This window comes from Halichoeres trimaculatus, unplaced genomic scaffold, assembly GCF_033239565.1.
Source record: "Halichoeres trimaculatus isolate MK-OKI-2021-1 unplaced genomic scaffold, fHalTri1.1 fHalTri1_scaffold_14, whole genome shotgun sequence".
Taxonomy (NCBI): Eukaryota; Metazoa; Chordata; class Actinopteri; order Labriformes; family Labridae; genus Halichoeres; species Halichoeres trimaculatus.
In genome coordinates, this window is record NW_027437192.1 from 33,435,697 (window position 1) to 33,458,692 (window position 22,996).

General features: G+C 43.4%; 1 protein-coding gene across 3 annotated transcripts in view; it reads right to left on the bottom strand.

The window, feature by feature from the left end:
* sema4ab (sema domain, immunoglobulin domain (Ig), transmembrane domain (TM) and short cytoplasmic domain, (semaphorin) 4Ab) overlaps positions 1 to 12,584 on the bottom strand; it is a 29,212-nt gene extending 16,628 nt beyond the window's left edge. The window contains exons 1-7 of one of the 3 annotated variants that reach the window (XM_074687408.1): positions 12,386 to 12,584; positions 7,319 to 7,410; positions 4,115 to 4,357; positions 3,295 to 3,455; positions 2,764 to 2,823; positions 1,454 to 1,552; positions 1,237 to 1,330 (exon numbers count right to left, since the gene is read on the bottom strand). In XM_074687408.1, the coding sequence (XP_074543509.1) occupies positions 1,237 to 1,330; positions 1,454 to 1,552; positions 2,764 to 2,823; positions 3,295 to 3,455; positions 4,115 to 4,211 (511 nt within the window). In that variant the 5' untranslated portion in view covers positions 4,212 to 4,357; positions 7,319 to 7,410; positions 12,386 to 12,584. Of the gene's footprint in view, positions 1 to 1,236; positions 1,331 to 1,453; positions 1,553 to 2,763; positions 2,824 to 3,294; positions 3,456 to 4,114; positions 4,358 to 6,676; positions 6,770 to 7,318; positions 7,482 to 12,385 lie in introns of those variants that run through there. The other 2 variants (XM_074687409.1, XM_074687410.1) reach the window with 2 other exon arrangements.
* Positions 12,585 to 22,996: the final 10,412 nt, after the last annotated feature.

Consider the following 22,996-nt stretch of genomic DNA (forward strand, 5'->3'; position numbering starts at 1 on the left):
TATATATATATATATATATATATATATATATATATATATATATATATATATATATATATATATACATACAATTATTTATTCAACTCAAAAATAATTTTGCCTTATCTAATGACAAAGTTTGAAGCCATGCTGAGATCTCTCTCTTTTTTAAAAAATATTTTAAACATATGAGACTGGCTGATGCATGTACTACATTTTTAGAATCATATATGTGATATAATAATTACATAATAATCATAGTTATTCATAGTTGATAAAGTAGAAAGTGAAGTTAAAGAAGATAAATGGTGATAATTTGTGAACACTCTAGCCACCCCTACCTATACCACTGCCCTCATTGTGACACCTCATTCTGAAAGTCTAGACACGCCCCTGCACAGAGGCACATAGTAACATTGGTAACTGTGGTATGAAGCTGACAGGCTTTCAGGTTTGTTCAATAAAAGCCGCAGGAAAACTGCTCTGATGATTTTTAAAGAAAGGAGGGAAGATAGACAAACTGCAACTTCTGTCCCAAAGAGAGCAGAAAAGAGACTCCTGTAGGAGCACGAGGAGGTTTAGCGATCCGCTGGTATGTAATATGTGCCATGGATTCACAGCACCGATCATCATCATAGTCTCCACAAGCTGATCAGGATGAAGTTTAAAGTAAATATAAATCACACAGAATGATAGGGGGAACTTCTGCTCATGCTGACTTTATATATAGATAGAAACACTGCCATGCAGCGCAGAAAAGGAAAGTTTTTAAGCTCTGTCTCTTATTGGTTTTGACCACAATAATCCTACCACCAGTGTGAGTTTTGGTCAAGGCAACTTTGGTCTCATGTACAAGAGCCCTGTACAGAATAATTCACATTTGATACATCTGGAAAAAAGATCATAGTTCTGAAGGCATGGGGGCTTTGTTGAATTTGTTTTGTGGTGGATGCAAGCTGAGTTTGTGCAAATGTCCTATCGGTAACTGTCTGTATGCTGCTGTCTGGCCCAGGTCACTCGTGATACAAAGATTTTAATCCCAACAAGGCTTTTACCAGGTTAAATAAGAGAGTATAAGCTCAAACATCCCTGGTTCCTGAGGCTTGAAAACATTAGACTGAGCCAACTGTGTCTTATCTCTGTGTAATGTTGCTGCTGCTCTGACTATCAGGGCAGCTGATGGTCCCTCAGCTCATTGTGGATGTGCCTCCTCTGGCAGCCTCAGTGAAAATCAAGTGTGTCAGACCACTTCCTCACCTACGATGATGGCGGTGTTTCGCTGGTAGGGGTCATACGGGCAGCGACCTCGGCCTTCATCAGGCTTCAGGCTCATGGTCAATGTTTCAGCATTCTACAGACGACAGGATAAAGGTCAGACTCAAACTGAACAAAGCTCCATGAAGAGCTTTCAAATGTTTCCTGTCATGAATTAGTCTGTAAGTGTGTGTGTGTAGGTGTGTGTGAACAAACATACAATGTATGTGCAGCGTGGACTGAAAGCGAAGGTCCCACAGGCGTAGACGTGGCTACTGTTCAGGAACTGCAGGACTCGGATAAAGTTGGGACAGTCGGACTGTTTAACGAAAGGAAAGCACAGTTAGTAACTTTTAGACCAATCAGAGAACAGAGCAGGCCTGCTACATGACCTTTGGATTCAACACCAACATCTTTAGAAGAGACACAAACAGAACACCAGGACCAAGACCAATTCCTACAGAATAAAAGACCTCCTGTTTTTCCTTCAAATCACATCTGAGCTCTTTTTTTTTAAATACTAAATTTTTTAATAATAAAATCTCAAAGTTTTAATTCAACAGATAAATTATTTTAAGACTTCTTGACACGCCTCGAGATACACCAGATATGTCTGCAGTCCGGCTCCGCTCTGTTGCGTGTTGTGTGCATTCATCAACTCACACCAGCTGTGTGTTCAGTCTAACAAGCTGTATGACTGACAGACAGCTGGAGTCACAGACTGAGGAGTTCCTGCTCTTCCCACTCCATTGATAAGTCTCTCTTCATTCATGTTGGGCTGTAAAACCTCAAACCTGTTGACTCCCGGTCTGGCTCTGCTCATTATGTCTGTCCATCATTGTAGTCAAGATAAATAGGAACTGATTTTGATAGTTTGTTTATTTTGAAAGTCTCTGGGTGTTTTAAGGTAGTTTCTGGTCATGACATCCTGTCCTGTTTGATCTTCCTGTTGAATTTATGTGTCATAGCTCTGCGTTCGTCAAAAATAGGATGGCTGCGTTGACCTGCAACATGACGGAGCAGCCACGCAGACGTACTGAAACAGAGCAGAGACGGACTGGTGTATTTCGGCTGACAGACAAGCATGATAAAAGCACACGTGCTGTAAAAAAAAAAAAGTAGATTTATTTTTATAACTGGCTCAGTCAGGAGCCAGGAAGAATAGGTTTAAATAGGGTGCACCTCAGGGATCCATATTAAGACCATTTCTTACACATATGAATAGAACTGCTCTAGTCATACACAATAAATCACCTGATTCCTGCTTTCAAACTCAATAGGCCTCTTCAGAAACAAAGTGAGAGCTCAACTGTTTGATTTTTAAACTAAACTCAAACTACATTTCGAGGCTTGATGAGCAAAACCAACAAACAGATCAGGAGTTTAATTATATTTCTCTAAGTCAGTGTAAAAGAAGCCTAATAACCTGGTTCGTCACACTGAGCTGCACTTGTTTGGCTGCCGTTCTGAATTCTTAGTGTCACAGAATTCAAAGATCTTCACAGATCTAAAGGACTCAAAGATCCTCACCATTTTCTTCCCCTTCATGGAGCACTGCTCCAGGTCTTTCTCTGACGGACTCCAGTCCAGCTGCAAGAGAAACAAAAACACAGATGGAAGGAGGTTGAAGCAGCGGCTTGCTGTAGCAGGGCTCGGTCTTGTTGGTCGTTTTGTTTTTTCATTAGCATTCACTGTTGGCTCAGGAGTAGAAATGCAGTCATGGCTGATTTCTGAATCCTTAGATTTTCAATAATTTAGTCAGGATAAAACTTTATAAGATAAGATAAGATAAGATAATCCTTTATTGATTCCCATAGGGGAAATTCAGGTATTGCAGCAGTACAGGGCAAGTACAAGGGTAGCAGCATGCATTGGAAGAAAATAAAATAAAATAAAATTACACATAGTTAGTTTTGGGACAAGCAAGGACGACATGAAAAGCAAAAACAAAATTGAGAGCAATGTACACAGTATATATTAAATATTAAAGTGCAGAGCAGTGTATTTATGATCCACAGTTTGTTTTTCAGAGTTGTTTTTTTCCATCAGCTGTTTGCCTACCTTGCTCCTCAGTGTGATAGCATCCTGATTGCTAACATCCAAAGCTAACACAGCATCCCGAGCACCCACATACAGCACGTCTCCGTCGGGGCTGAGCAGCAGAGTGGTGGTGTTACTGACGTCAGGGCTGCTGAAGCGGCTCAGAAGTCTGCCGGGACTGCCTGTTAGTTCACACATCAGGAAACACTGAGATCAGGGTTTCTGAGTCATTAACACTCTGCTCTCAGATTACCACCTCACAGTGTGAGGACAGGCCTCAGGGACCAGCTGCTGAGAGAGCACGAGCAGCATAGGCAGAACCAGGACATGGAACACTTAGGGTGCATCTCAAAGCGATAAACTGCAGTCTCCTCTCTCCTCCGCGGCACCAGAAGTACTTCCTGAGTCACCATTTTGAAGGCTGTCCCAAAGCAATAATTGTGCTTGGAAGAGGAGAGAGGAGGGAGGAGACAGATCAGAGGATAGTGGAAGCCTTTACACTGGCAGGCACGCCCCCTTATGGGATATCACTCTCTGATTGGATGCTGCAGCAACTCAGTTTTCTCAACATGAAACTTCACATCATCAGAGTTGAATGAGCAAGAAAAGATGAGCTGAAAAAAGGCACTTCAGGTTGTTCAGAAACCTCTCATTTCTCTAAAATTAAATTTCCTTGTTGCCTCTCTCCTTAATTAATTTCCTCTTTCTCAAGCATCTCTGGTGGGAGGGGCTAAGGATAGGATAAACTTGGAGCTCTGAGACGTAGCCCTGGTTCCTGTCCTTTCTTTTAAGTTGCAGCACCAGGATGACATGAACCCAAACAGGAGGGATCTGTGCTCACCCAGACTGAAGGAGACTCTGGGGGTCGGTCCACTCTCAGACGGACTCAGGAAGTTCAGCAGGACCAGAGAGAGGCTCAGGAGGCGGAGAATCCCCATCACGGCAGACCTAAGTTACATTTAAGGTCGAAGGTCAGGGGGTCACTGAGTCTGATGTGTGTCAGCAGGGTCCGAGTCATGAAGGGAAGGGAGGGACTGTAGCTGGAGCCACATGACCTGGGGCCTACAGCCGCACATCACTGGATCTGAGAGACACACAGAAACACACACGTTTAGACAGTGTCTTCTTGTCATATTCACTTCCTCCTTAGTCTGAAAATACCAAGCTGTCCTCAGTACTGTCCCTGCATCCCTGCTTTTTGTCTGCCTGTTTTCAGCTGGATGATAAAATACTAAACAGATAGATCTGACCAACGAGGAGCTCATTAAACTCTGGACCCTGTTCAATGTGCCGCGGGGTAAGAGACTTCTGTGGGAGCAGGATGTCCTGAGATGTTTTTGGTCAAAATGTCTGGTGTGTACACATGAGTGAGTATGCAGGCAGAATGAAACAAATGCTGAACTTTCCCAGTCACTAAACACTGCTTTTTCAGATAAAACAAACACACAGACAGACGGCTGTGAGGGGGCTCCAAAGTCCCACTGTGGACAAACATTAAAAAGATGTTTTCTGCTGTTCACTAACATATGAAGAGTATGAATTACTTCCATTTTGGAATAACCAACGCACCAATGAGATGATAAAGCTTTAGCAAAGAAGACCCACAATTCACTCCATCCTCTGCTGGTGTATCTGTAAAACAGAGGGTTTTTTTCTAATTCAGCCGCTTGGATTTGTCTAAAAGCAGTTCTTGTCTGAAACTGCTTTAAATGTACAACAAAGCAACAGCAGCAGCAAGGAAAAGATGTCTCCATCAGACCCATCAGATCTGGAGAATCTCTGGACTGATTAAGAAGCACCTAAAAACTCCTCTTACTGGACAAAGACACGACGAACGCTTATCTAACTGTTAATTTGCTCCTGATAATCCTGTGAATGAGCAAAGAACACTAAATTCACAAAGACCCTGGTTTTGTCAGAACAACATGCTAACAGGGCTAGCAGTTGACGTGATGAGAGACTGCCTGTTTGCTGTCTCCACTGTTTTCTACTTCTGCTTTGAGCTCATGGGGTTTAACGTGAAACTAGTTATTCTACGGCGCGTTTGAGTTCAACGCCACATCTCTGTCACTGCACTTTGACTTCACGTTTTTTGGAGTACTTTGAAGTACTTCCAGATGTCACTTTTTTTAACAGACATGTCTCAGGTATGGCGGTTCTGTCTTTGTTGTGCTACTATTTTTGGTGCAATAACATGTTCCTAGAGAGTTGCCGTAGCTGCTGTAAAACAGTTGTTTTAATGGAAATATGGCTCCCGTGAAGCCAGAGAAGTCATAAGTTTGTATCTTGTTAATCATTTTCCTACCAAGTTTATTCAGTAAGGCCAAGACAAAATGCTGGGTCACACATGTAACACTGAATGTGATCAAGTTCTATTGCCAAAAGAAGCGTTTGCACAGGTGCACAAGTAACAAAATATTACTTGACTAATAATGGGGTCAACGATGAGTATTCAAGTACTCGTAGCCATCCCTACCAGCTGGAAGATTAAATGAACTGTTTTTCTTCCATTTGGGACAAGATTAGCATGTCTACTTTCCAAACCTCACTGCAAATACCCCCTCGCCAACCAGCACTGGTGCTCTCAGGTGTGCTCTCAGGTACACACATTTTTTGGCCACTAATATACTATTGTTACAAATGTGCAAATTATTCTATATTTCTACCCTGTACCAACTGTACTGTACACACGAGCAGGAGAATCGTCATTACCTTTACAAGTGCAGGGGACATGAACTGTCAGCAGTTAATCCAACACCAGTTTAGTCGTCACACCAGCAGGAAGACAGTGGATAGCCATCAATCATCTTTTCTAAAGTCTACGCTCTCAATGGAGACAGCAACACTAGTGCCCAAATGATGGGTCGAAGCTTTCCACGCATGACAATATCTTGTGCTCAACTAGCGCATGAATCTCTTCCAAACTGAAAAAAAAGTGCGTGCCAGTTGATCCACAAACACACTTTCAACAATTCACAAGCAGAATTGAAAATCTAATGGTAAGTCATGATAAATGCACGCACAAAATCTAGAAACACATGTAAAGCATGGATAAATTTGTGGATCTTAAAAACATGTGTTAATAATTTTGAGACAAATCTCTCCACATAGATAGGAGCTGTGCCTCACCGCTCAGGCTCTCCAGTGATCATGACAACAGTCTTCCCTCTGACTGACCTGAAATAACAGGAGTTTGGAGACTTTTCCACAGCCCTGTGTGGCACAGAGGGGAGATGCTAAGTGCTCATTTCCACCATCAGACACAATACAAGGGCAAACTGAAGGAGCTCAAATAATGTCATTCTTCTTCTGTGTGTTCAAACTTCAACCTTTAGGCAGCTGGGTGAAAAATGAATCTTTGGTTAGAAAAAATATATGGATTGGAGATGTTTCAGATTCTTACCTCCAGCTGTGCATAACATCAGGTTATTAACGGATTTGCAAGCTCTTCTGCCGCACACGTCCGACACACAGGTACTATGTGTGTGTGTGTGTGTGTGTGTGTGTGTGTGTGTGTGTGTGTGTGTGTGTGTGTGTGTGTCTGTGTGTGTGTGTCTGTGTGTGTGTGTGTGTGTGTGTGTGTGTGTGTGTGTGTGTGTGTGTGTGTGTCTGTGTGTGTGTGTCTGTGTGTGTGTGTGTGTGTGTGTGTAGCTCCACAGTCTTTGTGTCTATCTGAGCTTCACTTTAAGCTCCGCGTGCACGCTCGAGCAGACCTGCGCAGTAGCGCGTTCTCTGTTAGTTTAGTTTGAAAAGTCCAATCTGATGAGACACGTGTTGTCCAAAGTTCAGCTCTGCTCCTGCAGCTCCTGATCAGAGAGGCACACTCAAACAACCCACACCAACATGTTGGAGCCCGTTACTGCGGCTGTTCTCTCACACACTCAGCAGCACACCGAGCTTCATGCTTCATGTTTCAGGAGGAGACATTTTCTGGTTGTGCAACAGGACGCGGTCCAACACCGAGCCCTGCCTCTCATCCTCGGACCCACAGACCCAGACAAGGGTAGCTTCTGCTGGGGAACACAATCACATGAAATGAGCTTACATATCCGCAGACCTCCTCCGCAGACCGTCTCCTGGAGCCCCCTCGCTGTTTTCCGCGCTCCGCTCCCTCTCTGTCTTCAGACCGCTGCTCCTCTGTGGGGACAAACGTGACACAGAGAAGTGCTGACCGAGGTTCAGCCTTTACTACCATAACAAAGCCTCAGAGCCCCCACCTCTCAGCCCTCCCTCTCCTCCCATCAGGAGATGCAGCGCAGCAGTTTGCTGGCGCCCCCTGCAGGAAGTCACACACATTACATAGCCAGCAGCTCTGTTCAGCTCATCTACTGTGTGCATCAAAGCAGGAGCACAGTGTGCACTGACCAGACTGTATTGTGCAAACTGCCCATCTGCCTGGAAACATCAGCCACCTGGGGACCCCGAGGGCCATGGGGGGTCAAGTACTTCACTAAAGAGCTGAAACACATCTGGTTCTGAAATGTTAAAATACTGACTGCCTGTGCTGAAGCTCAGCTGCTTTCAGGTCAGTTCATGCTTCACAAAGTCTGATCCAAGCAGCAACCTCAGGTCTGAGGATATGAGACCACGGGGAAGTGCCAAAACCCGCTTTTCTCCAGTGCCCGCTTGAGGCTGGCTCTGGAAGTACCTGAAGTCACATACACACCAAGCCAAAAAAAACATTTTTTTTACAGCAGAAATAAACATATTTACAGCCTGGTTAAAAAGAAAAACACACAATGTACGGGCTTGACTTTGTTTTCTAGCTTAACACTTAGGAATTTATTAAGATCGCGAGTTTGCCCATTCAGAGGCACAGCTCAGCTCACTTGACTGACAGGCGACCCATTGCTGTTGATCTGGAGACTCAAAGCCCGCATCATTTCCAATATGGCCATGACTGTCGATTTCCTTCAGAAATTTGTTTCAGAAACAGACGGGTGACGTCAGGGACACCAGTCTATTCTACAGCCCAACGTTTCTCCCTGGAGCTCGGAGCTCTCCAGCGCTCTGAAACCAAGAGTTCAATTTCAAACACAGGGCTCAGCTGGTAGACAGGAAACTGGGTCAGGTTTGAACCTGAACATGAATTAAAAATGTTCACTTTGATGTGAATTTGTCCTGGCTGGAAGCTGAGGGGAATCTGTCACGCATGGAAACAGTTTTCTTTCTGGAGAGGTGATGATGAGGCAGTGTTGTATGACCGTTAACACACAAAGCCATCCACACAGGTATTTGATTTTCTTCAGAGAGTTACAGACATCAAATAGTATGAACTTCATGTAGAAAATGAATTAAATTTTGTATTTGTTTTTGTTTATTCCATGATTAGTTATGTCTTTTTATGCTTCGCAAAACATTGCAACATATTTACATTACAGCTTCACACATTTTAACTTTCTCTATTTTATAGTTGATAAACTTTTAACCTTCTGCTGTATGTCTGTAACTTTTTGTACAAAACAAATATCCATTGATTTTTCAAATATTGGTGCCCAAAGAAGAATAAAAACATAAAGACAAAATCTTGACTTAAGCTGATAAGCAGTTCCACCACAGAAACTACTGACTTTAGGAGAAAATTATTTTTACTAGTTGAACACTACAGTTGAAGCTATACACCTAGGAGCTAGCAGCCACGTATGTCCTTGGTGTTTCAGTGAAAAGTGTGACCCTGTTAACTTTCAGCAGACAATCACTGACATGTCCAGCTGGAGATCATCAGTTAGCGTAGTCACTCTGTTCCCCTAACACCAATTGTTCTGTAACAGCCGTGATCCTGTCAGAGCCTTAGGCCCCGTTTACACGGAGACTCCCGCAACGATTCTTCTTTTGCGTTTTCAAAAGCCACCCGCGTTTACATGAGGACGGCGTGAAAACGATCCGCGTTCATACGACTCCAGGAGGAGAAGTCTCCTCTTCTGTTCTTTCTTTTTCTGCCGTTTTGTTGTGTGAGACGGTCGGCAATCCAACCATGACGCGCATTACCGCCAACTACTGGCTCAACTGGAAATGTGGCTGAGCGCGGAGCCTTCACCTAAAACTGCGAGTGCGCATGCGGTGACGTCAGCGTTTCACCCTGAGACGCTCCGCTCTGTGTTTACACGAAGCTGGATGGAGGAGCGGATTCAGATCTTTCCACTCTGGGGAGCGTTTTCAAAAGTTTGCGTTTTCACTGAAAACGCAACGTGGTCTCGTCTAAACGGAAGGCCAAAACGCAACGAAATGTTTGCGGAATCGACCGTTTTCGGCGTCGCGTAAACGGGGCCATAGACTAGCTCTGATATCAAGCTCAGCTTGATGTGAGGTCACCACAAAAGCTGCTCCCCCTGGTGACTGGCTGCAGTATAGGTCAAAAACCCGGTCTCCCCAGTCATTCCGGGTGGGCTGTGACGTATTACATTCACTTAAAAAAGTAGAAATAAATAAAATCCTGGTTTAACAAGATAAATATCTCGTAAGACCAGGAAACATAGCAGAAGTCACAGAAGTCACTGAAAAGCTTTAATGGTTAGACAAGCAACTCGAGATGTGGTGGCTGTGGGGATATGAAGATAATATTGGGCTGATATTATTCAGTCCTGTTTTCTGAAAAGTTTCTTTTTCGTTGGTTATTAGAGGTTAAAAATGGGGTTTACATCACGTTTAATGATGACGGAAATGTCTGGGGGAGAGCCAAGAAGAGAGTAGACTCTCCAAAGAAAAATAAAAATGTTTTTGTCACCTGGATCTACTCAGATTCTTTTTGAGTCCTTCATAGCCTCTACTGCACAGACTCTGGATTCTCAGTGGTGGTGCCTCTGACTCTAGCTTTATCACTGTACAATGGTAAAAGACAAAGCCACGCTGTCCACTCTATATACAGTCTACACCGTGTCCCAAAAGTTCATGCACCCCAATAGGCAACATTTTTGTCTGTTTTTCTCCAAAATGGGTTGCACCTGGTCAGCCAGGTGTTGTGAGGTTGTTTAATTAGTTCATCTGTCTGTAATAGGCCTATGAATTTCTTGGTAGACCATGAATCATGTCGCTGAGAGAACCTTCTTTGTACTGTTGTACTGATGGCCAACCAAAATTCTGGAAAAGCTGCACTTCCAGAGCCTCAAGTCTGTGCTCAAGCCATTGCCTTGCGCAGGGCAGGGAAAACTTGCATGGAGGTAGCTCAGGTCCTTGGCAGAAGCATGCGATTAGCGAAGTGGTGGCAGAGATACCAGAGCTGTGACTCCCTTGAAGACATGCCCGCGCTGGTTGACTCTTAGTTCTGAGTTCGAGGGCCAAGGACCTCATCCACAAGGCCAAGGGTAAGAGACACCAGTCCTGCCGCAGACTGAGTCGAAGACTGAAAAATCTTGGGGAAGCAGTCTCTAAGAGTACCATCCATCGTTTTCTGACTGAGAAACTATGTCTGAGAGCATACAAAAGACAGCTAATTCCTCGCATTACCAAACTGCAAAAGGAGAAGCAGCTTGCTTTTGCAAAGAAGTATGCTAAAATGACCCCAAGAGACTGGGAAAACTGGGTTTTCTCTGATGCGTGCCCTATCTACTTATTTCCAACTCCCAACAGCCAAAACGACTGCATTTACACTGACAATGGAATGGAAGTACCACCTTCTGAACAGGTTAAGTTTAGTTCCCATTGCATGGTCTGGGGGGCGATGTCTTCTTCAGGGCCGTCTGAGTTGCATGTTGTACCCCAGGGTACCACCATCAACACTGAGTATTATGTTAAGAACATACTCCAACCAGTGCTACTTCCCATACTCACCAGAAAGAAGAAATCGGGCCCTATCACAGCTAGGAAGATGTTCAACAAGTGGGCGGAAATGGTCTTGGTGCAGGATGGTGCCCCCGCACACACTGCTCGTACAACTCAGCAGTGGTGTTCTGAGCAGCTTCCTGGCTTTCTGCACAAAGAGGAATGGCCACCCAACTCCCCGGACCTCGACCCGATTGAAAACTGCTGGGGTATCCTGAACAGTCGGGTCTTCCACAGCCCACCCCCCACCACCATGAAGCAGCTCAGTGCAAGGGCTGTGCGGGAGTGGGGCAACATTGAACCTTCTCTTCTGAAGAATTTAGTGCATTCTATGCCCGACAGGCTGAGGGCAGTAATCAAGATGCAAGGGGGATACACTGGCTTTTAAATAAATGCATTTTTTTTTGAATATTTACAATCTGAGTTGACTTTTTCTGTGGTGCATGAACTTTTGGGACATGGTGTATGGTCAGAATCCAGTTGAAGTTGACTCCACGGTGGAAAAAGTGGACACTTTGTGCTGCTCACACTTTGAACTTAGAGTTTAAAGTGAGCTAAGTCATCTGAGTAAAACAAAGCTACACGCTGCCCCTGTTGCCAAACTGTGTGTACATCGTTGTGATATCACAGGTTTTTAAGGAGTCTGTACCATGTTGTTTTTTTCTTTTTCTGGAGGGGGGGCTGAATTTTCCACTCCATGGAGTCACACTGGGGCTGCATCTGTTACGCCTCCTCTCCCCTCAGCTCCCTGAATGGATTGAGAGATTCTCCATGATGGCAGAGGGAAGTGATTGGGTCAGAGGAGAAGAGAGGACACTAGGAAGTATAAATTAGTGTAATTAAAAACACCCTGTGTTTTTAGAGCTTGACCCATACAAGAGACTTAACGTCAGGACACCCCCAGTTCCCTTGTTTGACTCCCTCTGTTAGATCAGCAACTTCTGGAGAGTGAACTATTAAAGTGAAGGAGGAAATGTGAGATTCAAGTGCAGCTTTGGCTCTGCACAGTCACATCAAAGCAGAACTCCCAGCTGTTTGTCACACAGATAACACCAGGTGTTTGACTTTTAAAAGATGGGTATATATAAACAAAAATATTGAGAGTACAAAACCTTCATTGACAGAGGTTACAGCACAGGTTTTTTAGCATTGTTGCACGTTTCACACAGAAGTTAAACTGAGGGGAGGCTATTCATCGCAATGTTTATGAAGTTAAATGTAAGATTATTCTGCATACTAAGAGTGCAGATGCATGATGAAATCAGCCTGATGTCACTGCAGCACATTTCAGCAGTCTCCTGGTCCCTGTCATTGCCTCAACTGGTATGTGTGTGTGTGTAATCTGTGTGTGTACCTGCTGAGTGTCTCCATCTGGACATGTAGCCGCAGGATCTCCTGACGGGCTCCACCAGGTCCTCCTCATACAGACGACTGCTTCTGCAGAAACACTTCACACAGCCTGACTTTACGCACACTGCGTCCATGCAGACAGAACACAACCCATCTTTCAATCCACCTGCAGTCTTCCTTCATCCACCTCCATGCTGGACCCTGTTTGCTGAAGGAAAGGCTCAGTCAGCTCACACACAGATTAGAATGGAGCAGAACTCTGTGCAGTAACTATGGCGTGTAAAATTAGACTCCCGCAGCTTTAGAGTAGACGGGCTTGGTTGTGAGCGCAGCGGGGAAAGGAGTGGGTAAAGATGGCTAATGAGGAGAAAAGAAGATTGGATTGGATTAGCGGTGACCTGGAAAGAGCCATGTGGTAACAGTCTGAACGCCTCCAGCATCAAACACGAAGCTGCTGCCTCACAGGTGGAGCAACACACGGGACAGAGGAGCTGCTGTCAGCTGACGCATGGGCTCATGACAGGGACATGACTGAGGCTGCACAGCATCAGCCTTTAAAGAGGTCAAAGGTTCCATCGCTGCGTTTGATGAGTTAGCATTGAAAGGAGAAAGATGAAATGTTAGCTTCATTTCATTCTTCATTCAAAACAAACAACAAAGCTTAAAGACCTCATTCAATCTGATTTCAACATGGGTTAAGATGTCATTCAAACACTTCGAGACACGATTTTGAAGGGACAGTCTTCCTTTTTAAAGAGTGATGGTGTGAGGTATTTGTCTGCAGTAATCCACAAGTAAAGCGTGAGCGCCGCGCCGTGCACTGCACCGTCGTTAGTAACCACTGTAGTCACAGCATTCACACAGCACGCGCTGCGCTCCATGTGCGGCGCGTGCCACCAACGGTAGCGCGCGGCTGTTTTTGCCAGCTGTTCTACAGAGCAGCCAGGGGCGTAGCTACAATTAGGCAAACACAGGTCGTTGCCTGGGGCCCCAAGATTCCTAGGGGCCCCCAAAGCATCTCTTAAAGACTGATTTATGAAGTTATCTTCAATTGAAAGCATTTCTTTTTTTCTACATCTTACTTCACATGCTTCAAAATACATCAAAAGGCTTAATCTTTAATGACCGCCTCTTATTCAATGGGCTATTCCATGTTACAACACATCTGAAAATTTGATTCAAGAAGAAAGTGGTAAACCCCCCCCCCCATTTTTTCTTGATATTTACATATTTTTTTCTTTACTGAATTATTTTTTTCAATATTTGTGATGTTTTTCACTTCATACTGTCTTGTTTGTTACTGTTACTCTGTAAATTCCCCACTGTGAGACAATAAGCTGTCAATTGGCCATAAAAAATTTCAAATCCAGGACAAAGTGGACTAAATTATGTATTCACTTTTTTTTTTCAAAATCAAACTAAAGTACAGAACTTGAGGAAATGCATTTAGTTGCGTTAAGTTACCATGTACAAGATTAGCACTGTCTCATGCCTTGATTCTGGGAAAGAGACAGTGGACCCAGGGAAGGACAGTCTAGCTCTGAGGACGATGAGTTACGAGGACATGGAGGGCCCCATTGACTGGGTTTGCCTTGGGCCCCCATACGACTAAATACGCCCCTGTACAGAGCAGCTTGTACCAAACAGGAAATCAGACACAAAGCGATCAGTATCCGTTCCTTTCAAAATAAGGCTCCATGTTCTGGCTCCTGATGGTAAATCTCAACCTTGTTTATCAAAACTATGTCACTGACACATGGCCAGAAGTCATCAGCAGGTCAGAACCAGAAGAAATCTGAGGTTATGGACAAGGAAAAGTTAATCTTGGAGGTGAAAAACTTAGTAATGCTAAATAACTGAAAGGAGAAGGCATTGGCTGGCGGAGCTGAAGGTTAACACATAAGGACCAGGTGAGTCAAAGTACGGTGTCATAGGTGGAATTCCTGCAGGAACACGTGGTTCTCCTGTGATCGTATCCAGCCGCGATAGATTGTGATGCGCTCCATGCAGGTGGCAGGTTTGGTGAATTACCGCTGTCTACTGGAATTATTGGCATTACCTATATATCACAACAACACTAGTGTTACGGTTTGTGAGATCGAAGTGATGTGAAAGAAACAGTTCAAACTTCTCTAGTCTCAAAGAGGTGTTACTTCTACTAATCCATGCAGGCCATGCAAAACATTGATTCACTTTCTTTGAACCATGTGTGGATTAACTGGAAGTGGTTTTCCCATAAAAATAAAAAGTCTGTTTTAGATCTGTTTATAATATATGATAAAACTTTTGGTGTATGAAGTGTAAAATAAAGTGGTGTATAAAGGAACAAAACAGGAGGTCTGAACCATAACAAAGCAGAGTGTTTCAGCTCCTCAAACCTTTATGGTTATGTATGACTGCAGATGGTAATTATTGAATAAATGGTCCAGAAATAAAATTCATCTGAGATAACAGAGGAGGAGGATGGTGATAGTGATAAAGAGGAGGAAGAAGAAGAAGGATGATGATGATGTTGCACACCTGCTCTAACTCACAGTGGTTAGGAGGTGAACAAGGAAAATAAAAATAAAAATCAGACAGAAAACAAATGTGTAAAAGAATGACAGCAAACAAAGAGTAGCAGTGAGACAGCCTGTTATTAATGTTTCCCTGATACACTGTGCAGTCATGGGCTTCATTTTCACATCTATCTATGCAAACGTTTGACAGATAGTGAAGTGAAGCTCCTCTGCTCTGATGCTGCTGCACCACTTCAGCTGCTGCACCGACACTCAGAGGCATGCAGAAACACACTGGACTCCATCTTCTCATCATGGCTCAGCTGTCTCTGGCTGCAGGGGCCACTGCTGGTAAGAACATCACACTTTGAGAAGGAGCTTAAACAAAGGATCATCTGCTGCTTCAGTGTTTCTCCTCTCTGTGGCATTCAGCAGCACTAACGCCTACAACAAACACTGACTGAGCAGATTGTTCCAACCAGCTGACAAACAGACTTAATGATTTAATGTTTTGTTTTTTGCCTTGACAGACCGGAAGACTGTGTGGACTTCATTCAGCTCTCATAATGGAAACAGGTGAGACAACAGGTGATGCCAAACACTGCTGCTTGTAAGAGATGACGCTGACAGCGAGCACAGCCATAGATCTGACCCTCAGCCAGGCTAACACTGACAGACTTCAGAAACATGACAAACCTTAAACTGGGAGACACAGTTTGGTTTTCACAGCGTGTGGAGACAACACAGCACACAGGTTCATCACCACTGACATGAGTCTGATCTTTAAATATTCTCTGTGTTTTATATTTGCCTGTTTATGATCCGTGATTTAAAATGAGATTATCAGCACCATGTGTTATTTCTAAATGGGAGAAGGACATGTGACTAATCCATGTCAGCTGGTGTAACCAATGTTTCTCATAAAAAAGCTGATATTGCTGAAAAAGTGACTGATTGTGTCTGATCGGATTGTATCCGTATACTACACTGTATAAGATGAATCTAAAATGATTTTAAACCAACTGACCCAAACATGGAGAGAAAACACTGAAATCTGTTGCATTCTGACTAACTCAGTCCAACAAAACCCACATTATCAAGTTCAGAAATGAGATATTATTTAAATTTTATGTTATATTTTATAAATAATCACTTATTCCACCAGACTTTATGGAGGTGAACAATAAGATACTTGCCATGGTTTTGTGATACACCATTTGATTTTTTCACAGGACAGATTCTTTAATTGGTTTAAATGGTAGAAATATCATATAAAACACTATGACACCAACAGAAATAAAAACTACACATTTAAACAAAAATCTAACATGCTGTTTGAACAAGTTAAAAGCTGATTTCTGATACCAACCCTCCTTTTTTGCTATCTCCAATTATATTTCTGTTTTCTGGTCAGGTCTGATTTTTAACAAATAAAAACAAAAAACTCTCCACAGTGCATAGATGAAAAGCCCTTTTAATGACAGCAGAGTATAGCACTCAGAAGTAAGAACCCTCCATTTTCTTGAAGAAAACGATTTCTGTGATTAATTTTGTAGTGATGGTGGACACTGGAGCCTAACTGTCAGACAGAAAAAGGACAGAAGAGCAGAAGAAAGATAAACAGGAAAGTGATACAGCACGAGCTAGTAAACAGGTTAAGCTGTGTGTGAACATGGGCATTACAACAGGCATTTTAAAAGACACCCTCCTGCAACACTTTCACTTATCAGCTCAGGGCAGACACAGCTGTTCTCCATCTGCATGAATGTGAGTCCATTTCCATCAAGAACCCCCTGAAGCACATGTTACCACAGTGTTAGGAGAGTTAATGTCTGTCAGAGTTAAAGGGAAGTCATAAAGACAGAGATATTCAAATACGAATATGAAAAGTCTAAATTTAGAGATAAAGGGTTGAAGGTAAACTGGCCTCATCAAACACTTTACTGTGCGTCAGAGTCAAATCATGAGATAAAAAGTTAAAAAATAAGCCACAAAAAGACAAAAGGATAAAACAATGAGGCAGAATGTATTTATGAGCAGAAAGAAAAGTCCAAAAAATGTTATGATGAGTCAATAAATGAAAAAATGTCCGAAATAGTCAGGAGTAAAATTATTAAATGTAACAGACACATCTTTGAAGTATGGAAGCTGAGAACAATCTTGTTTTTTTTTGTTTGTTTGTTTTTATGCCATCATATTGTGATAGAGATTCACTATCTAATTTTCTCGTGGCAGCTCTTGTAGGTTGAAATCAAGACAAACACATTATTAGTCATTTTTTTTATCATGAGACATATGATCTTTGTTTTCTTGAAATAACAAAAGAATTAATTTGTTATCACGAGAAAACAATCTGTCTTTTATTGAGACGATGAGATAATAATTTGTTGTCATGAGATGACTGTAACAAAAGAAGAAAATCCCAAATCCATTCTTGGCTCCCATACTACTCAAGAATGAGCTGAAGTAAAGAAAGCTAAAACACTGAAGAAACAAAGCCTAAATATAAAAAGTTAAAATGTAAAAACATGACAGACTTAAAACTACAAGATAAAGAGATAAATACGATTTAATGGACCATGGACCAACCTCTGACCCCTCAAAGCATGTTACACTTCTGACCTCTTTCACCCGTCCACACCACAATCACACTGACCACAGAGACTGCATCACTTCAGAGTCAAATTCAAAATGAGCTTTATTGACATTAAGCTTTTTTTTGGCTTTTTTTTTTTTTTCTTTAAAAAAAAAAATGTGTTGCCAAAGCCAGTGTACAAATAAAAGGACAATAAAAACACAACAGCCAAACACATATTGTAAAGGAGGGGAAAAAAAGTAGCAACACTTTATTAATTGTCCCTAACAGCAACCTGTCTAACTCTGGGACATGCTGTCCTTTATCCAGAATCCTCTTGATCTGTCCCTCTTCAGGGAGATGAAGAAATTTAGGGCATAGATTTGTAAATTTGGGTAAAAATCTGTCTCTAATATTTGTCTAATTTGGACAGGTGGTGAGGAAATTATCTCAGTTTCAACCTGTCCTGTGTTACAGAGCCTAGAGACTCCCAGATCTCTCTAACCTTATCTCTCTAACCTCTCTAACTTTATTGAGTTTCTACCTCCCCCTGATGGTAGTATTTGTCATCAGTTCAAGCTAGCACATTCACTGACCAGCAGGGGGAGCACTTTGAGGTTCAATGATCTGAATGAAGGAGCTGGAGCCTTGACCTTTGACCACTAAGCTGCAGCCAGTCCTGAGTAAAAACTCTTTTGAGTTTAAAGAGTGAATGAGATTGAAATGATAGCTTTGTATTATAACAAGAAAAATAAAATGAAACAGATAAATTGTAAGATATGATAATTAAGTCTGAGTGATAAGGCAAGACGCCAAATTTCATAGACAAGAAGTCAAACTATGAGAACAAAAGAAAATTTATGGAATAAAGGTTGAAACTATGTCATAACACACATTATCCTAGAGTATAAACTTGTTACTGTGAGATAAAAAAAGTATTATTATTGGATTAAAAATCTGACACTGTGGTACAGTGAACTATGAGATTAAAAAGCCAAATGAAGTGAGAAAAAGTTGTTATTATAAATACATCAGGGCCATTTTCATTGTTCCTTTTAATCCTGGTGGTAATAAGGCTTAATATATACCTGTGTGTGTATGTGTGTATATGTGTTTCTGTGTGTATTCTGTACGTATGCTGGGGTGTACTGTCATTATACTTTCCATTACAGATCTATATCCAGGACATCTCTACAGACAATACCACCCAGGTTTGATCATCCCTGCTCTGAGCCTGGAGATGCTGAGGAGTGGACAACTGATCCTGACAGACACCAGGAGTCCAGACAGAGCAGAGAAACCCCCAACACTGGGTCTTCGTGGTTTAAGGATCCTGGTAGCGTTAGACTCTGCAGCACAGGCACACTCAGAACAGACGTCCTGAGCTCTGACTACAGGCATCAACTTATAGTCATCATGGAGGAGGATCCAGCAGTGATTGAGTCAGCCACGTACCTGTTCCAGAGGCTTCCCACTGAGTCAACCCTGCTGAGCTACCAGAGGGGTGTGCTGCAGACACTCAGGGGGAGCCGTTTCTTCTCCTCTGGTCACCGTGAGGTCGTTCTGGTTGGTCATAGCAGCACTAGATCAGATGGCACAGTCCTGTCTGGGTATGGTCCACAGGAGCTTGGCAGGTTTGTGTCAGCTTTGAAATCTGAGAGCACCTTTGTTCCTCTGAGCACTGTCAGCATCATCAGCTGTAACCTCGGGAACAACGCTAACTTTATGTCAGAGCTCTTACAAGTCCTCCGTTCTCACACTCTGGAGACCGAACTGAACCTTTATGACTCTCTCCTGTCAGTCAGCCCTGATGGAAAGATCCTGACCAGGACTGAGAGTGTCTGGAGGTCCCATGACCACAGAAGGAGAGTCATTGCTAAACTGGACCAAACAGGGGAGCTGCACACCAGACCAGTACTTGGTTGTGCTGGACCAGTGCTCCCGGAATTTAGAGGACGTTCTTTGTATCTTCAGACCCTGGAGTGGCCAAGACACCCTCAAATGTTTGTACCAATAGAGCTTCGCAAAAAGTACTCTTCGATTGAGTGCCTGGAGGGGCTGACCTGGAGCCTGTTCTTCGAGACCGAGAGACGACGGGCTCCAGACTATGACCCACAGACTGAACATGAACAGAAGAAAGTGGTATGGCTAACAGAGCCGGGGCCAGAAGATGTTGTCATCAAGCGCATCAGCAACATTCAGGATCTTCTGGTGGAGATACGATACAACGCCAGAGAGGAGGTCACATCAGACCTTTACTACGTCCTAAATGAGTGTGTCTACAGAGTCCATGGGAGGAATCTCAGTGTCACTTTGGTGGGAAAGTTAATCAACTCAGACAGACCTGCAGATATGGAAAACTTCCGTCTGCATTTCAACGAGCCGCAGGGTGAGCAGTCCCTGCAGGAGCTGAGACAGGGCCTGAAACCCTCCAAGTTCAACGACTTCTGTCGACAGACCTTCCAGTACCAGCAGTGCAGCTACAACTGTGAGAGGTGGGGGAGGTACTTCATGTCTGCCGTGTTTTCAGCGTCCGTGCTGAACTTCAGAACATTCTCGCTCTTCCTCATGAGCGTCATAGGCTGCGAGGTCGGGCGATCTCGGGGAATGGACAGTGCCCTGTGCACAGCGTTCGTTGGGTCTGACCACCCTATGGAGACAGAACATCCTCGGCCTGAAGGTCTGCACCGGGGTTTCTACGGCTGCAGTGTTGAGAACTACGCGCTGGCTCCTGAGGAAAAGCAGATATGGCTGGATCAGGTCGTGGCCAAGGAGAACACCTTGTACCTGAAATCAAAGCAGATGATGAACATAGTCGACCACGACGAGCAGACAGAGCTGGACATCTTTGGGAAGGTGAAAGTCATGAATAAGTATGTGTTTTCTTCCTACCTAGAGTTCTTCAGAGGGACACCTGAGGGGAGGAAACTCAAGAGAGGATGTGCTCCGTCTTTCAGGAATGGTTATAAACCATAATCCTGATGCAGTGTGTTAGAAATGATGGAGCTTGCCAAGACAATACAGAAGACCTGTGGCTCCACCAGACCGTCAGTCCAGTTCCTCATGGATTCATTCCCTTAACATCAACATGTCTTTAATAAAACCCTGTAACCAGTCCGTTGTTGTCTCACTCAGTATGTTTCTCAGTGTGCTGCAGTGTTTACAGTCCAGTTACCGACCAGAGGAATTCAGCCCTGTCAGCAGTTTGTGGTTAGTTTAACAGTAGGTTACACAGAGGCTCGTTCTGTTGTCCTTCATGAGGCTGAAACACAAACTGATTTTCCTCTGATCAGTGTCTCGTCAGTGTGATGAAATAACAGCATGATGCAGATTAGTCAGGAGTCAAGCTTTGTCAGGTCTGTCCTCAGGAGAAGAAGAAAACTCCTTTACAGATTTTTGTTTGTTGAATGGAGGAAGGTCCATCATTTCTGATGCATTCAGGAAGTCGGGAAATCTTAACGCCGATTGTCTCCGGTGACTCAGCAGATCAGTGTCTCAGTGTAAAGGATCTTGAACAGATTGTTAGCTGCTAACCATGCAGACATGGGAGTAATCCTCCTGCTTTTGCTCTCAATACAGACTCACAGAGTTCAGAGTCTGTGTTCTTTAGTTTGAAAAACAATCGAAACATCAAAAGTATCATATTAAAGGGCATATAGCAGGTTAAAGGCAACAGTTAGGCAATTGAAAGGAAAGTAACTTAAAAATAATATTATGAAAGACATTCTGAAACTAATAACCCACAGGGTTTCCTGGAAACATTTTAATTTGTTTATTTTTACTTCCTCCCTAAAAAGCCTGATATGAAAGTGATGTCACAGAGGGGGTCCCTCTGCTTCTGCCTCTGTTTCTGCCTCTGTTTAATAAACATGAATCAGACTGTCACTCCTGTCAATAAAGAGGATGAAAATCTATCCCTATGAAGGTCCTCAGGGTTATAATTATGAGCCTGTTAGGAAAGATGGAGATCAGGATCAGGGCAGGATGGAGGAATAACGACCGTAGGAGAGCAGTGGAGGTGTGGTGTGAGGAGAACCAGAGGAGAGCGGAGCAGGTGTTCCGGTGAGTGAGCCCTGTTAGCTAGTGATATGTAGCCTAATGCTGTGTTCACATCAGCGTATTTAAAGTTTGAAATCAGATACACTGACTTCAAAAACAAGTAGTACGTGTAAGAGGTGATCATAAAGCAACACTCTTTGACCCGTCATGATAAAACCCATAGAGAGAAAGACACACAGGATCTATCCACTGAGTCCACTGATCCAGAGTCAGAAAACCAGAACTTAGCTATGGTGCTCAGCTCACGTTTCCCTCAGGTTGAATCCTGGCTAGAGTTTGCTGCCGACGGTGAAGCTGCAACTGTATGATGGACAGAAACCGTGTCAGTCTCACCTGGACCTGTATCTCATCCTGAACTCCATCCATAGACAGTCAACTGCACCAAAGCTAACTTCATGGAGTCTGAAAAAGTGGACTCCATGTCCTGTTAAGCTAGTGTTTCTGCTTCCATCCAAACATATCTGAGTCATCTCAATGAATGGTCAAATTAGATAATACTTGCCGGATGTCACTTACTACCACCTGGTGAGGGGATGCCAGTCCCCTTTGCTATGTCATGCGACGCCATGTCAAAAAAAGAGCTTTTCAAATTGTTATACTGAAAACAGACACTTCCTACTCTAAATTTGTGTCTTTTTGGTGTAATAAAATACAAAATGAGTGATTGACTTATTCTACAGCCATTATCAGAGAATTTTAATTGTTAATTTACAAAAAAATAACATGCAATATCCCCTTTAAGGAAAAGCAAGACAAGCCTTGAGAAACATATTACTTCGAGGGTAGACTATTACCTCTCCTCTCCTCTCCTCTCCTCTCCTCTCCTCTCCTCTCCTCTCCTCTCCTCTCCTCTCCTCTCCTCTCCTCTCCTCTCCTCTCCTCTCCTCTCCTCTCCTCTCCTCTCCTCTCCTCTCACCCACAGTGCTAAAGGCTAACTAGCTGGAGGCTGAGTCATCTTCTCCAGCTGCTTCCTCTGATCCTCTGTTGGTTTCAGGGAGTGCAGAGCCTCTGCTGCCAGCTGCAACCACTAAAACGCTGTGTTACACTTGGTCAGCTCATGTTTGGTTGTTTTAAAGATGATCATCTGTGGTACGGGTACACTGACAGCTTTAGCTGTAAATGTCTTTGAGATCATGAAGCCTCTTTGTGTCACTGAGTGACACAAAACTATCTTTCCAGGACAGTCCTCTCTTCAAAGGCTAACTAAAACTATCCCCTGAGCTACGGACATTTTGGCTGCACTGTCTCGAACACTTTAGCTCCACCCTCTTTTCCTAATATGGTCACTTCTCCACTTCATGGAAAAAAGAAGGGATGGGGCTGATGGTTTTTGAAGGGTAGCTTGTGAAATGCCTCCTCTGGACTCACACTGAGACGATGTCTCTCATTCTATCACCTCAGCTTTCTGACACTGCTGTGTGTGATCACTTCACTGCAAGAAGACTCAGAGTCCTTCACCTTCTCTTAAAACAACTTTATTTTG